Source organism: Triticum urartu, chromosome 5 (genome assembly GCF_003073215.2).
Source record: "Triticum urartu cultivar G1812 chromosome 5, Tu2.1, whole genome shotgun sequence".
NCBI lineage: Eukaryota > Viridiplantae > Streptophyta > Magnoliopsida > Poales > Poaceae > Triticum > Triticum urartu.
In genome coordinates this window covers 161,463,227-161,479,017 of record NC_053026.1, presented here as the reverse complement: position 1 = coordinate 161,479,017, position 15,791 = coordinate 161,463,227, and the positions used below count along the sequence as shown (strand labels likewise).

At 44.2% G+C, this 15,791-nt stretch overlaps 1 protein-coding gene across 3 annotated transcripts; it reads left to right on the top strand.

The window, feature by feature from the left end:
- Positions 1-286: 286 nt before the first annotated feature.
- Positions 287-12,928, top strand: LOC125508262. 3 transcript variants are annotated; one of them, XR_007283334.1, is made up of 4 exons: positions 287-593; positions 1,556-1,712; positions 1,803-2,017; positions 12,544-12,928. XR_007283334.1 is itself a non-coding variant. In XM_048672913.1 (3 exons), the coding sequence occupies exons 1-3, from the start codon at positions 369-371 to the stop codon at positions 1,934-1,936; spliced, it is 516 nt and encodes a 171-aa protein (XP_048528870.1). In that variant the 5' UTR covers positions 287-368; the 3' UTR covers positions 1,937-2,122. The 3 variants fall into 3 exon arrangements, 1 of the variants encoding a protein (XP_048528870.1); XR_007283333.1 differs by lacking the exon at positions 12,544-12,928 and adding an exon at positions 2,692-3,372; XM_048672913.1 differs by lacking the exon at positions 12,544-12,928 and having other exon boundaries at positions 1,803-2,122.
- Positions 12,929-15,791: the final 2,863 nt, after the last annotated feature.

The following is a 15,791-nucleotide window of genomic DNA, read 5'->3' as shown; positions in this document are numbered from 1 at the left end:
AAATGTTCATAGGGTAGAGTGTGAGTGTGTGCGTTCATAGAGTGAGTGTATGTGCGTATGTATGAGCACTTGCATTGTTAAAAAAGAAGAGGCTGAATTGGATTTCCGGGCCGTCGGATGGATCCGTTGATTTCCAACGGTGGAGTGGTTGCTGCACGGAGATTTCTATCGGAAACGGGAGAGGTTTGGTGTGGTCCTACGTACCTGTTAGTGGGAGCGTCGGTACCTGACGGTATGGTCCTAGCTGTCAGCGGGCCTAGTGTTCATTCCGCCTCCTCCCCGTGATTGCGGTGAAGCCTAGGGGCCAAAGCGTGAAGAGGGCAGGAGGAGTAGTAGGTAGCCAACCGCACCAGGGATCGCCGGCGGAGATGGCGCAGAGGGAGAAATCGTCCGTCGCGGTCGCCTCCCTGTCGTCCTCGGCGCCAACCGCCGTGCCCTCGGGCGAGCGGTGGGGCGCCGCGATCGGCAACCTGGGAGAGCTGGGCGCCAACGTCGAGTCGCTGCAGAAGCTGCTCGCCCGGAAGGCCGTCTTCGTCGACGACGACGTCTTCTCCAAGGCCTCCCTCGCCTCCGAACAGGCCCGCTCCATCAAGGTACCTACCCATGCTTCCGATCCCCAAACCGTTCCTTTCACTTGGGCCTGTAGATAGATGCCTCCCCCCTAATCGGCGTGAGCTTAATCAGTAAGCAGACGACGCAGAATCCCTGTTCATATCAAGGTGCATCTTAGATGACAGAGGTTCAGTTCAATCTAGTCTATTTGGCTTTGCCTTGGGTTTCGATAGAGCTAGGCAGGATGGATGGTGCCAGCTCCAGTCAAATGTACTTGATTTGATTAATTGTATTTATGTGATGGTCCTGACAACGATTTCTGAAACTGAATGCATAAAGCCATGCACCACCTTATCAAATACATGACTCAAATTTATCATTCGTTTTAGTTTTTTACAGGCATGTGATGAATTTCATACTATTCTCGGTTATTTTCCCCTCATATCTGAACTACTAAGGACATGTTTGGTTTGTGATAGACTTTGCCCTAACTGAGTTTCCTAAAGTGCGGCTTTATTCTGGCCAACAAGCCAACAACAGAAGGCTCCGTGTTTGACAAATAACATGTGGCTACACATGTAATGATAAATGGGTGTCAAGAGTAAGTGTATGTCAAATACTTAAGCTCGGTTGCACCAACCTGTACTCATGAATTTATAGTCATCAAACAGGTTCAGCACACAGATGCCTATTTTTATATCTGGATTTTCTACATGATTGCATATTAAGTTTGCAGATTAATGGCTAGCAAATTATTTCTTTTGTAGTGTATTTCTAGCGACATTAGTATCCTTATAAGCTAAAATTTGGATTTAAGCAACATGATACCTTTTAGTCTTGTGCAAGAGCAGTGAATGTTTTTTTCCCTGCACAATTAATAGCTATGAATGTAGTTTGGCACTTTATTGGCTCGAATATATGTTGGCATCTAGTTAACCGTTGTTCTACAGTTTGTTGTTTGGTATGTTTTCCTATTGATTGGTATTTCTCTTCTGTGTATTAGATTCTTGACCAGAGGGTGCAGTCTCTGGAACGTGAACTGGACGCTGCCATTTCTGCAGCTGCTCGAGCCCGTACAGAAAAACGCCAGGCTGAAGCTGCTCAACGAGCTGCAGAGCTGCATGCACAGGAAGTCACCAAGGAGCTGGAGAACACCGCAAGTATGTGTACCATCTTGCTGGTGCACCAGCATTTGACTCACTGAGGTTAGTCTGGAGCTTCATAGCTCATTTATGTTTTTCATCTTGCAGGAGTTTTCCAGCTGCACATGGAAGAGCTGCGGGCAAAACAAGAGGAGATCGCCAAGAGAGATAGTGATATCAAGGTGTTGGAAGCAATAATACGAACCCTGAGTAGCAAAGATGATGGCGGATCCAGCGAGTAATAACCATACATTGGGAGCATTTGGGCATTCTCATTGATGCTTTCATGTTCAAGCATCCCGACACATATTTATCGACTCCATGTAAGCACTTCAATACTCAGATGATTGTATATTGTTTTCACAAGATCGAACACTCAGATAGTCACTTGCAATGGTATGCTGTCATCCTGTTTTACATGTTGATAATTGGCCATGAATATCAAGCAGAAACCGTTGGCACTAATCTGACTGTTGAGTAGAAGTATACAAATTGGACAATTTATAGATATCGCCTGTCCCGGGAGTATGATTCCTAGGTATTCGACGACAAATTCATGATGGGTATATTTTTCTTTATTATTTACTCCATCCGTTCACTACAATAAGATGTTTTGGATATTTCAATATGAACTGCATATGATTGGAATGAGTGAACTAAAGTGCATCTATATACACCCAATTTGGAAAAAAGTTGGAACATCTTATAATAGTGAACGGAGAGAGTAACAGTTTAACACAATGCCCTAATATAGCAGCGGTTTTACTTAATTCCCAAGCATATTGTGGAACGTTTTACCCTCTTGTCAATCAGCCAAGCCAAGTATTATCTGGAAGGGCTCGTAGACATACGCACACACACACACACACGCGCACACACACACGCGCGCGCGCGCACGCACACGCACACGCAAGGTTAACTCGCTCCTTAGTGAATCTTCTTCTTCTGTATGCGAGACATGGTTGCTACTTCAAGTGGATGTGCTATGCGTTCTTAGGTACCAAGGAGGTGGCCATGGAGAAGCTAGAAGCAAGGGACAAGCCCTCACAGAAATGGAGCAAGGAGTGCAACAAGTGGAGCCGCCGCAAAGCAACAGTGTCCGGACACCCGGTCAAGGCATGGATATCCGGTGCCAGCAAACAAAGAACATTCGGAAGAAACAGGCGCCCGGTGACTCCCATCGAACGACCAGACATTCGACGCATCCCTAGAAATCCGGCTAGGAGGGTCTAGAAGTTATGCCAATTTTTGTCAGACGTCTGGCCAAGCCCCGAACATCTGGCGCCTAATGTCGGGCCAGACATCGGGCATGTCCAGGGACATCTGGCACCTATGCACGCAGATGCGGGCCAAAGGCACATGTACCTCCCTCTCTCTCCCTTATTTCGTCCAACACTATGAAGAGACTACCCCCTCTTCCTCTTAGGGTTAGCAAAGTATATGATTAGATGTTGAGAGAGCTTTGCTCATCTATTAATTCTCTTAGATATCAAGACCTCCTAGGAAAAGATCCCTAAATGGATACCAAGGCCTCGTCTCCTAGGGATTGGAGAAGACTTATCTCTCAAGGCCTCAATTCCTCTGGGGATGGGAAGAATTACCTCTTGCTATTACCATTGGTTGACTTTGGATCCATAAACTTGTATGAGATTTGTGGATTTAGTGGATGTGTGAGTAATTCTTGTCTTTGAGTGTTCTTCCTCTTGTGTTGTTCTTGATTCTATCCTTCTCCCACCTCTTAGTGTGATAAGATCTCGAATTTAGGGTTCCACCCTAGCTACATCATCTTGGATCAGAGAAGGTTGATTCACATCTTGGAATCTCATCCCCTCATTTGCTAACCTATTCTTATTGCGTTTTGTCCTAATTCAGAAATCCCTACCAAAAAATAGCCGCACCAACTTTTTTTTTTGCAATTTGTTGAGTTTTGTGAGATTTTGTCAATTTGGATCCATGAACTTGTTGTTTGCCATGCGGATCTAGACCCTCCCCACCACCCCACCTTTTCCCACGAAATCCACCCCCATCCCACCCCAAAACTTTTCTCCCCACACTCAAACTCCTGAGATTTTGATCTATCACGGAGTATAGCCGCCAGACATTTGGCCAATGCCCGGACAACGAGTCCCAGCCAGACATCCATCGAATCGCCAAACATCCAGACCGACACAGACAAAACCCCCAAGTTCTCCTGAAATTTCCCAAAATGTTGCCATTTCCCACCTCCTCCACTACAAGAAATCTCGTCCCGAGATTTAGGAGCGGTTATAAGGGGGAAGGGATCTGGTTACGAAATTCTAATGATTCTTCTCGGTCATAGTTGCTCTTCTCGAAGAGGTTGATCCATTACATTGATGTATTCAGTCCTTTGCTTCGGGTCATCATGATGAATTCATCATCCTTTCTTCGGAAATTTCATTGTACTTACGACTCACAATGTTGATTATCTGGCAGATAACTCAGGGAATGTGGTAGAAAGCAACTCTCGAATAGATACTTAAGAAAATATCAAGAGTAAAGTAAGAAGGTACCATGAGAAGTTTCCAATGGGCAAGCAATCGTTCGATGGCCTAATCAGAAGGTGAAAGGGGTTCAGAGCAAGAAGAATAAGTATTGCGTCTGATACTAGAATAGATCATCCCTAGGATGGTGACCCGTGAATTACATACGGAGTCAAATTCGAGGAATAACTTTGGCAACAGGGGTGTACCGGAGAGTCAGGTTTCGATCCTGTGGAACTGTGGGTTATGGGCCCACCATGTGGGTTTAAAGTAGAAGAGTGATGATATCTTGCACGGTTATGATAGCAAGGCATGTCAGAGGATAACCTGTCAGTTATATCGGTAACAACGTCGGTACCAAGGTCGAGGGACGAAGAGAACCATTTTTCGGCTCGTTAAACAAGGCGGGCCAATAGGCAAAGTTCTCGTCCATCGGTGGCTACCGGAATGTCATCAACAGTAGTAACAGGGTCTTACTGACTAGGTTGTAGGACGAGGTGTTTACATAAGCAAGAGAATATTACTTCTTAGATCATATAGACCACAAAAAGAAGGTTAAACAAGACAATGGAATGGAAAATGTGATTATCATTTTAACAGAACAATGGAAAGGAAAATGTGTTTAAACACATATATCAGGAGTATATCCTTCCCAAGGACAAATATAGCAAGATATCCATGTCAGGATATAATGTAGAAAACTCTTTGGGTAGGCGAGAGAAATTTCATGATATTACCCATACAGCGGTGTTTGGATAATTGAGCAGGAAACATTTAGCATTGGGCTTCAAATGTTCTTGTTGAAAATCGGAGTACCATAGACATGCTTCGAGATAGCATTGACATGGTCATTAGGTGAAGATCAGACTTTGGAAACACAAAGGATTCATCGGTAACAACTTATAGGATAAGTCTTACCATTTCCTCATGGAAGAATGGATAACCTTGCCGAAAAGGAATCTATAACAATAGAGCCTCCAGCCAGGTGTGCTAGGATGACATCACCTTACCGGGTCATATAACGACCAATGTTATAACTCTTGGAAATATGTCCCAGCCATCATATCTGACCGAGATTCAGATCTGATTGGTGTGAGGATACCTCAAACTCATGATGCTCGAGGAGAAAAGGTGTGACACAAATTGACGAGATGACGTTGAAGATTCTCGAGAAATGAACTATGGAAGCGAGTTCCGAAACAAGAGTTCATCATTAAATCAAGAAGAGGATGAGGAGGTAGCTGATGGACTCGGCGTTAATTCAACGAGGTAGCCAAAAAGATGGATCTCCACAATTATGTGGATAAGGAGATAACATTTGTCAGATCAAATGATATAAGAAGTATGCTCGAGGAAAACATACACAATTAAACATTGGTTGAGAGGTGCGCCCGAAATATGGGTTGGGTTGTACGAGCAATGTCAGAATGGTGATTCAGTAATCAATAGTCTAAGAATGAACGGCCGACCATTAACTTCAAAGCAATAGGGTTGCTAGAAGTGCAGAATCCAAACAGCACTGTTCACTTGTTGGTACCCCGGTTGGAATCAACACGAGGACCAAGAAAGAATGGTGATGGTGAGAAGTATCACTATACCAAGAATTCTTAAGATGTGGTGAAATTCCCACGACATTCTTGACATAAAAGGTGGTAATACTCCAAGGTAAAGAGGAACAAATGCTGGATAGCAATGATCTCAAGGTATAACACAAAACACGAACAAGTTTGTGTTGAACGGAAGGCAATAAAGTGGTCGATGATAACACAAATCATCGAGGGCAAGGATGGTATTTCTCATTATGAATTCGATTGATATCCTGGAAAAGCTCAAAATGTTGGTGATGATCACGACACATTTGTCGAGAGATTTCATGAAGATGTAATCTATCGGCGATGACATCAAGTCAAAGGAATTATGAAGCAAAATGTTATTGGAACCATGGGTACGACACAAACTCGAAATCAAGCTTGTTGTTCAAGGTGAAATGATATGACGAGGAAAATCGACGTAAGCTTAGCTCATCGTCGAAAATTGTGCTCCGGGAAGAAAGGTCCAGGTAGCACAGTTAAAATTTACCATGATAATGATATGGCCAATCAGACTAGGAGTGACATGATGGAGTATTAAACTTCTCAACAACAAAGTACTGAGAGTACTGAATCTCAGTATTGATTCGATTCACAAATAGGTGTTCTCGGTTGACGACAACCCAAAACCCGTGGAGTGACTATGATGGGAAAAGGTACTGCTTCATCAGAATTTCATAAGATGAAGTGCAATGGGTGGATATCCTCGAGATACCAGGGGGTAATACTCGAAGGTAGAACAAAATAGAGGTTGGGAAGGCGTACTGATCTGCACCAAGTTCTTTAACTTGCCCGAGAAATAGAATCAAAGGAGAACAATCATGGTCGGAACCACGGTTGCTAAGCATCAATTCACAGATACCAGACGATATTTATTAAGGAAATATTTATTATTACAAGAAGTTTCCATGATAGGATCTACATCATGTCCATGGGCATGAAAACAAAGTTCAAGGTCGACTCCCACTTCTTCAATGCATAACCTTTCATTCACTTCCCATCTTCGGAGAATTTATAGAGTTGAAATTTTTTCCGACAAAACACCAATAGATATAACCCGCATAAACTACGGGTTCACACAGACTAAAGAAGGCATAGGTTCAACCCATAGGGGCATCTTAGGAACATATACCACGAACTTCAGGAGTAACTAGCAGAAGCTCAAAAGCCGAGCATGGTTGACACAACTAAAGGATACCATTTACCAAAGGCATTATGTATCAGGGAAAGAACTCACGAGAATTTTGGATGTGAAGGACACTGTCGGATAATAACCCGCAATGGTTCTGGCGGTCCACAACATGGTTGATGTGAGTATCGGTACTCATTTAGAGGAAGGAGTGCAAAGGCATCGGATTATAGAAAGTACTGACTAATTCCAAGCTCAAATGCAAAGGAGATATGATTTCCAAATCAAAGGATCAGAAGCAAACACTCTGATCAAGGATGGATAAATTCAATAGACCTAAGGGTACAATTGACGGAAAATAGATTGGTCGAGAACAAGCTCAAGTTTAAAATAAAGTCTGAGCCGGAAGGATAATTAAAAAGGATCAACTGACGATTGCGTGCATTCGCACTCATGTTGAATCAATAGGATCAAAATGACGGTGTCTAAGGATACTAACGAATATTGCTAGACATATGGAAAGCATCCATAATGCAAGCAGACAAGTATTGCAGAGCAATAAGCTACTGAGGAATTTTGAAGGATCGAATAGTATTTCGAAGACAATTGTGAAACACATGAACAACTGGGGATGAGCGGATACTTGATAAGGGCGATAAATTATCCGTAGGGTTATTCAGGTGGCAAGGAACTGCAAGGCAGAAGGCACAAAAAATTTCTCGGAACAATAGAGGGGATTTCAGGGTATCTTATTATAACAAGATCAACTGGGAATAAAAGTAAGAACGGTAAGTGTATGTATTTATCCATAGGGATATTTCAGTGGTAGGGAATTGCAAAAGCAACAGGCTCAAAGTCTCGAGAGAACATCGGAGAGTATCTTTGAAATCCTTCGGTGGACCAAGTAATCATCTGGAGTAAGGGGCTCTCCAGGTAGAAGTAGTTACGAGAATCTAGAGTCGGCGTTAGTAAAATCATTTAATCCGAATAGAGAAGAGATTAGAGTCCTAGAGTATAGGTCAAGGAATAAAAGATGCTAATTCCACCCAATGGCGACGTGGGCCCATAAGCCGCACAGCCATGTTAGTACAAGTTTTGCAATGTTTAGACTCGACTTCGGCCAAGGAGTGTGGAAGGGGATTCCTACAGGCAGTCGGCTCTGATACCAACTTGTGACGCCCCCGATTCAATTGTACACTAATCATACACACAAAATGTACGATCAAGATCAGGGACTCACGGGAAGATATCACAACACAACTCTACAAATAAAAATAAGTCATACAAGCATCATATTACAAGCCAGGGGCCTCGAGGGCTCGAATACAAGAGCTCGATTATAGACGAGTCAACGGAAGCAACAATATATGAGTACAAACATAAGTTAAACAAGTTTGCCTTAAGAAGGCTAGCACAAACTGGGATACAGATCGAAAGAGGCGCATGCCTCCTGCCTGGGATCCTCCTAAACTACTCCCGGTCGTCGTCAGCGGGCTGCACGTAGTATTAGGCACCTCTCGAGTAGTAGTAGTCATCATTGACAGTGGCGTCTGGCTCCCGGGCTCCATCGTTTGGTCGCAGCAAACGGGTATAGAAATGGGGAAAAGAGGGAGCAAAGCAACCGTGAGTACTCATTCAAAGTACTCGCAAGCAAGGAGCTACACTACATATGTATGCATTGGTATCAAATAGAATGAGGGTATCATATGTGGACTGAACTGCAGAATGCCGGAATAAGAGGGGGATAGCTAGTCCTATCGAAGACTACGCTTCTGGTAACCTCCATCTTGCAGCAGAAGAAGAGAGTAGATGGTAAGTTCACCAAGTAGCATCGCATAGCATAATCCTAACCGATGATCCTCCCCTCGTCGCCCTGTGAGAGAGCGATCACCGGTTGTATCTGACACTTGGAAGGGTGTGTTTTATTAAGTATCCGGTTCTAGTTGTCATAAGGTCAAGGTACAACTCCAAGTCATCATGTTACCGAAGATCACGGCTATTCGAATAGATTAACTTCCCTGCAGGGGTGCACCACATTTCCCAACACGCTCGATCCCCTTTGTCCGGACACACTTTTCTGGGTCATGCCCGGCCTCGGAAGATCAACACGTCGCAGCCCTACCTAGGCACAACAGAGAGGTCAACACGTCGGTCTAAATCCTATGTGCGCATGGGTCTGGGCCCATCGCCCATTGCGTACCTGCACATTGCGTGCGTGGCCGGTGAGCAGACTTTGCAACCTCCATTACAAAGGAAGTTGCGTTACGCGGTCCAACCGAGCGCGCGCCGCTCAGTTGCTGACGTCACGAAGGCTTCGGCTGATACCACGACGTCGAGTGCCCATAACTGTTCCCGCGTAGATGGTTAGTGCGTATAGGCCAGTAGCCAGACTCAGATCAAATACCAAGATCTCGTTAAGCGTGTTATCTTGAAGTCACCGCGAACGCCGACCAGGGTCAGACCCACCTCTCTCCTAGGTGGTCTCAACCTACCCTGTCGCTTCGCCACAAATATCCACATAGAGGGCCATCGGGAAAGTATGTCCTTCCAGCCCCCAATTCGTGAATCAACCGCGGGTACTCAACGAGCCGACCCGACTTTAGTCACAACATATATCATGTGTAGTAGGTATAGTATATACCCGTGATCAACACCCGACGTGGTCACGGCCCGATAGTATAGCATGACAGACAGATAAGAATGTAGGGCCACTGATAATAAACTAGCATCCTATACTAATCATTTAGGATTGCAGGTAAGGTATCAACAGCTGTAGCAACAATGACAGGCTATGCATTAGAATAGGATTAACAGAAAGTAGTAACATGCTACACTACTCTACTGCAAGCAATAGAGAGAAGAGTAGGCGATATCTGGTGATCAAAGGGGGGGCTTGCCTGGTTGCTCTGGCAAGAAAGAGGGGTTGTCAACAGCGTAGTCGATCGGGGCACCAGCAGCGGCGTCAGTCTCGTAGTCTATCGGAGAGAAGAGGGGGAAGAAACAATGAATATAATGCAAATAGATGCATAGCGATGCATGACATGACAAGTAGCGATGTTAGGGGTGCCCCAATGCGGTATGAGGTGATACCGGTGAAGGGGGAAACATCCGGGAAAATATCCCTAGTGTTTCGCGTTTTCGGACAGATGAACCGGAGAGGGAAAACTGCGTGTTCGCTATGCTAGGGATGCGTGGTGGACGAACGGGCTGCGTATCCGGATTCGTCTCGTCGTTCTGAGCAACTTTTATGTACAATGTATTTTCATCCGAGTTACGAATTAATTTATATGATTATTCAAAGTTTTAATGCATTTTCTAGAATTATTATTAAACCAAATTTAAAACAAAATATACTTTTGTCACCTAGTGCTATTCTGGCCATAGTGTATGACAGTGGGGCCAGGGTCAAAGTCAACATCCAGCCAGTAGGTCAACAGTCAAAGTTGACTTGGGTCAAAGTGTGAATAATGAAGGTGGGGCCAACTTGTCATTGACTGATAATTTTAACTAAAGCGCTACACAGGTTTGGATAGTTATGGGACACACATGGCATTGGCTATTAGCACTAATTAATTGGATGGGCTCCATGTGCCAGAACACGTACGTGCACTTGGCTGTGCATACACATGCATAGCAACACCTAGTCACACGGCCATGTACACAGGACTTGGCGGCCATGCCCAAGAAGCGGTAGCAACAGCAATATGTAGTACTCCTATCTAGCAGCAGTACAAAGCAACGACAGTGCAACGCAGCCAAGCGGCAAAGCAGTGCAATGAGCAGCAGCTAATTAGCGGTAGCATCAGCAGTATGCTGTACCCAGCCACAGCGGCAAGAGAAACAGCAGGTAGCAAGCAGCGGTAGGCACGCGGACGCGGCCAAGGCCCGGCGGGCGCGTGGGCAACGCAGGGGAAAGCGGGCGCAGTAGGTGCGGATAGGGAGCGCGCCGGCGACCGCGGAGGCGCGGGTGAGCAGTGGGGAGCTGCAGGCCGCGCGGGGCAAGCTGCAGGCGGGCGCGGGAGGAGGCGCCCGAGCGAGGACGGGTGCAGGGGAGTGTGGGCGGCAGCGGCTACAGGCGCGGGCGCACACGCTGGTGAAAGGCGCGGCCGAGTGCAGCAGCGAGAGGCCAGGGCGTGACCTGGGGTGGGCGTGTGCGTGAGGGAGCAAGGCAGAGGCGAGGTTAGTGGAGCACCGGCCATGGCGACTTCTAGCGCGGGATGGCAATGACGAGCACGGCGGCTAGAGGATGCAGATCGAGGGGGAGGCAGAGGGGGAAAACGCGCCAGCTCACATCGTTGACGGAGAGAGGCTCGGGGAGGCACGAGGTGGTCGTGGTGGTGCGGATCCGGCGATGGCGTGCGGCGGCCGAGGCGAGAAGATGGGGTCGATGTCGACGCTCGGGGGTGTCCCGGCTCGAGCTTGTCCCCGGGATGGATGAATTCGGTCGCAGCGGACCTCCTAGACGTGCCGATGCGATGAGGGATGGCCGGAGGCCACGGGATCGATGACGAGCACGGAGGTGGGCGCGCTCGTCTCTGCTCCAAAATAGAAACGAGAGAGGGGGAAGGGGGTTCTAGTGATCTAGGGTTTGCGGGGGTGAGAGGGGGTCGTCTTGTAGGCGTACAAGGGAGGCCGGATCGCCGGCACGTGGCCACGGCCGGCCATGGTGCCATGGATGCGGTGCCCCGATCCCCTATGAACAGGAGGAGGAAGAAAACATGGGGGGTTTGGGCTGGGCTGCCACCTTTGACTTACGGCCCAAATAGCATAGTAGGTTTCAGTTGTGTTCCCTTTTCCTAATTTCTGTTATAATGCTACAACTCTATTTTCTATTTCTTTTTGCTAGCAAAAGATTCTTGCTTAACATGAAACTTTGCACATAAATTCTACTCAACACTACAGGGTTTCACAAAAAAGTTTGAGGTCAAATTGGAACTATTCTATTTACTTTCGAATTTAAATATGTTTATTTAATGTTGGCTGGACTATTTTAAATAGGTTAAGGGCATTTAATTATTTCAAAATATGTTTGTTCCTACATGACAATTACCTACTGAATATTTGCAACTCATCGAACATTTTTTTTTATCGTTTGAAAAATTAAAATTTTGACATGCAATTTAGATTTGAATTTGAACTGGGTTTTGACCAAGTGAGGTTTAGCCAAATAATTGTGATGACATGACCTCATTAGGGTGAGGTTAATGTAGCATAACTATTGGGGTGTTACAAAAGGTATCTGCTTGGAAAACTTAAAATTATATACACATTTGGGCAACAGAAGTTGTAGCTTCTTTCAAAGTTCAAAATGAAAAGATATTCAATTCAACTTGTTCTAGCAAAACATGTGTGTGACCTTGGCAGCATGTCTACACTACCTAGTGTAGAAAAAATGTCCAGCGTAGTCAACATGCCGCTGTCGCCTACCCCCTGCCTCTGAGCACCACTGGTCTATAAGTTCAACATGTATAACCCTATAAGTTCATACAAAATAGAAAACAACATAAACAAAAATAATGAAACACAAAAACCCCATGGAACTCCCCCAAATATGAAACTGATTGTGCAAGTCACTTAGAATGTGTTTGAACTTGTTATGGGAACTCATGACTTGTTATGATTAAATGCAGGGAGCAATTGGTGCCGAATTATGATGCAGAGGCTGGGGCACGCCTCCATTTCCAAAAAAACTGGTGCCGAGTGGGCCCCTGGGAGCTAGTCCAACCCGCTCGCAGACTGGAGGGTATGCCGGTTTATTTCCAACAAAACCATATGTACAATTAGTCTGCTCGTTTGATAAGAAGGAGACAACATAGAAGTTATGGTTGAAGCAAGTCCCTCCGTCCAGTTATGTCCGATTTTTGTGATAGTAGTTCAAAATGAGGGATATATTGTATAACTTTTCTGCACTTGTGCCTAGGTTGCTCCAATGCTTTATTGGCCTCAATACTACTGTTTGGAGGATACAACATTTTTTGTGAAATCAAATGGGAACCTCTCTCTTGTTGGCAGTAATTCTGTTACTCCTATATCATTTTTTTACATAGGACTCTATGAACTCCTGAACATGTTCATAAAGTGTTCCTGGGCTGAAAACTCTGTGAACTCCTAGACCTGTTCATAGAGTATTGTTGGAGAACTCTCAGTAGTTCTAGTATCATAGTGTGTGTTTTGAACAAAGAGATATACTCTATGAACTTTCTGCACTTGCTGGGAAGCATTTTGTTCTCATATATAAAATCAAGTGCATATATGAAATCTTGAACAAAATGCTCTATGGACTCTTGGACTGTATTGTTGGAGAACTGTTGTTTGGTGCCTAATGGAATTTGCACATGAAGCATTTTGTTCTCAGTTTTTTGGGTGAAAGTTTGTTTCCTATATTTCATAGCTGCTGTAGTGAACATGGTGCCAACTTGTTGCGAGTTATATTGAAAGTACACCTTGCAAAACAACATCAGTTCTCTCATGAACATGCGTCGGTTCAAGGGGTGAACATGCATCGGATCAAGGGGTTACAACGTAAAGCAATGTATACACACAGCCCATAACAGTCTTTCCTCGTGTAAAAATATTTAACTAGCTAATGCAAGGCATTGCGCTGGTTCAATATAGTCTTTCCTCGTGTAAAAATATTTAACTAGCTAATGCAAGGCATTGCGCCGGTTCAATATAGTCAGAAAAAAACCTAATAGTTCAATCGAGGCCATAGGGAGGTTCAATGAACACAATTTCACGGCCAGAAAAAAGATAGCATGTTTTATTAAAAGAATGTGCTTTGGTCGGTGAAAACACGCTCTATACAAATCCATACGGAGATCAGTTCGATTACTATATTTTTGAATAAAAAACACGATCAGTCTCACCGTATTCAAAATACTCTATGAAAAATACCTCAGTACAAACAAACACATAAATCAGTACGAGTACTCTGTTTTTCGGACGAAAAAACAGCACGATGGGTCTCACCGTATTTCAAATTACTCTTAAATGGTTGTGAATTTGAGAAAACGTTCAACATGACTAAGTTCCGCATTTTCGATAGCTTTCCAACGATATATTATTTGCCCCATTTTGATAAACTTTTTAAAGAAATCGCGTTTGAAACCAAATTTCACCATATTTGAATTCGTATTTAAACCGTAAGGAATTAGAAAAAACTTTCTATACGCAAAAGTTGCGCATTTTCCATAGCTTTCCAACGCTGTATCATTTGCATCAATCCCACAAAGCGTTTGCAAAAAACAGCGAAAATACGTTTCTCCCAGAATTTTACCATTTTTCAAATTCCTTTTAAATTGTATAGAATTTGAAAACAAGTAGATATGTGGAAGATGCGGATTTTCAGAAGCTTTCCAATGCCATCTCATTTGCTCAATTCCGACAAACCGTTTCAAAATTAAGTCCAAAATACGTTTTGCATTTTCGGTTTTGAAAAAAACGAGTTTTTCAAAACTGCTCTTAAACCATATTTTTTTGCAAAAACAAATTATAAAATTGTAATGTATATGTCAAGAGCTTTCCAACGATATATTACACGCCCCGTTTCGACAAAAAAAATTGCAAAAAAATTGAACTAAAGAAGACGATTTTTAACAAAAACAGAAAGCATTAGTTAAAGCTATCAATTAGGCTTGAAGTGCGTACTTGTTAGTTAGACCTATGATTAAAATGTGACACTAAATATGACTAGTAAGTAGGACAATAGCAGTAATAGCATACATCGGTCAAATTATTCATCATGTCCACACATTGAATTGACGTGACAACACGCTGCGCGTGAGGTGACATAAGAATCCCGGTGGTGTGTTCGGGTATTGTGGACTTCAGATTTGGAGTACCACTTATCTGTCGAAATCTTTCGTCATTCACTTAAAACAGTCGATTGATCATACATTGAGTACCATATAACTAGAATTAACCGATGCAAGTCCAAGAAGGATTGGCCGGTGTTGCCGGCTGGCATCAAGTTCGATCCCACGGATCAGGAGCTGTCGAGCACCTTGAGGCCAAAGTGAGTGCTGACAGTGCGAGATCTCACCCTCTCATCGATTTGTTCATACCAACCATCGACAATGAGCACGGCATACGCAACACCCATCGTCAGAAACTTACAGGTAAGACACCGATCGGCCGTCTACTTGCACAAGCATATTCCTTTGTTTATAGCTCTATTTTTCTTTTTAGACACAGACCTAGTGACGCAATTACAATTTGACAGTTAATAAAAAGTGAAACAAGTGACTGCAACATGCCAAAGATGTTATGAAAATGCCAACTACGTACACTAAAACCTGTATTCGACAATACTGCATGTATCACACTGAGTGGCCTAAGCAAGCCTTTCTTCCAGTGCAATTCCAGGGCATTCAAAAGGGGCACGTGGACGCGTCACAAGATACAGTCGGAGGTCGGCATGCACGCGATGTGGCACACACTACTGCAGGATGCTGCTAACGTGACACTATGATCAGAGACCCTTCGATGAAACTGTGTGCGATGCAATAATCGCAAATGATGGTGTAAAAGAACTGTCAAAAAAGGTGCAAAACGTTTGCGATGGTGAAGCCATCAAACACGGTTCAGATTTTAGTTGCGTGTGCAATCCAGGCCATATAGTTCAGTCCAATGAACTGTTTGCGATGAGGCGGAACAAAAGAAACGGGCAGCCTGATGAAGGTGTGTGATATATAGAGCATACAGTTCACTCGGATGAACTGTTTGTGATTAGGAAACACAAAAAAACGGTCAGCCAGATCAAGGTGTGTGTGATTAAGGGAATATGCTTCAGAAGGATTAACTGTTTGTGATTAGGTAACATAACAGAAACGGGTCAGCCAGATCAAAGTGTCTGTGATTGATGGCATACACTTCAGAT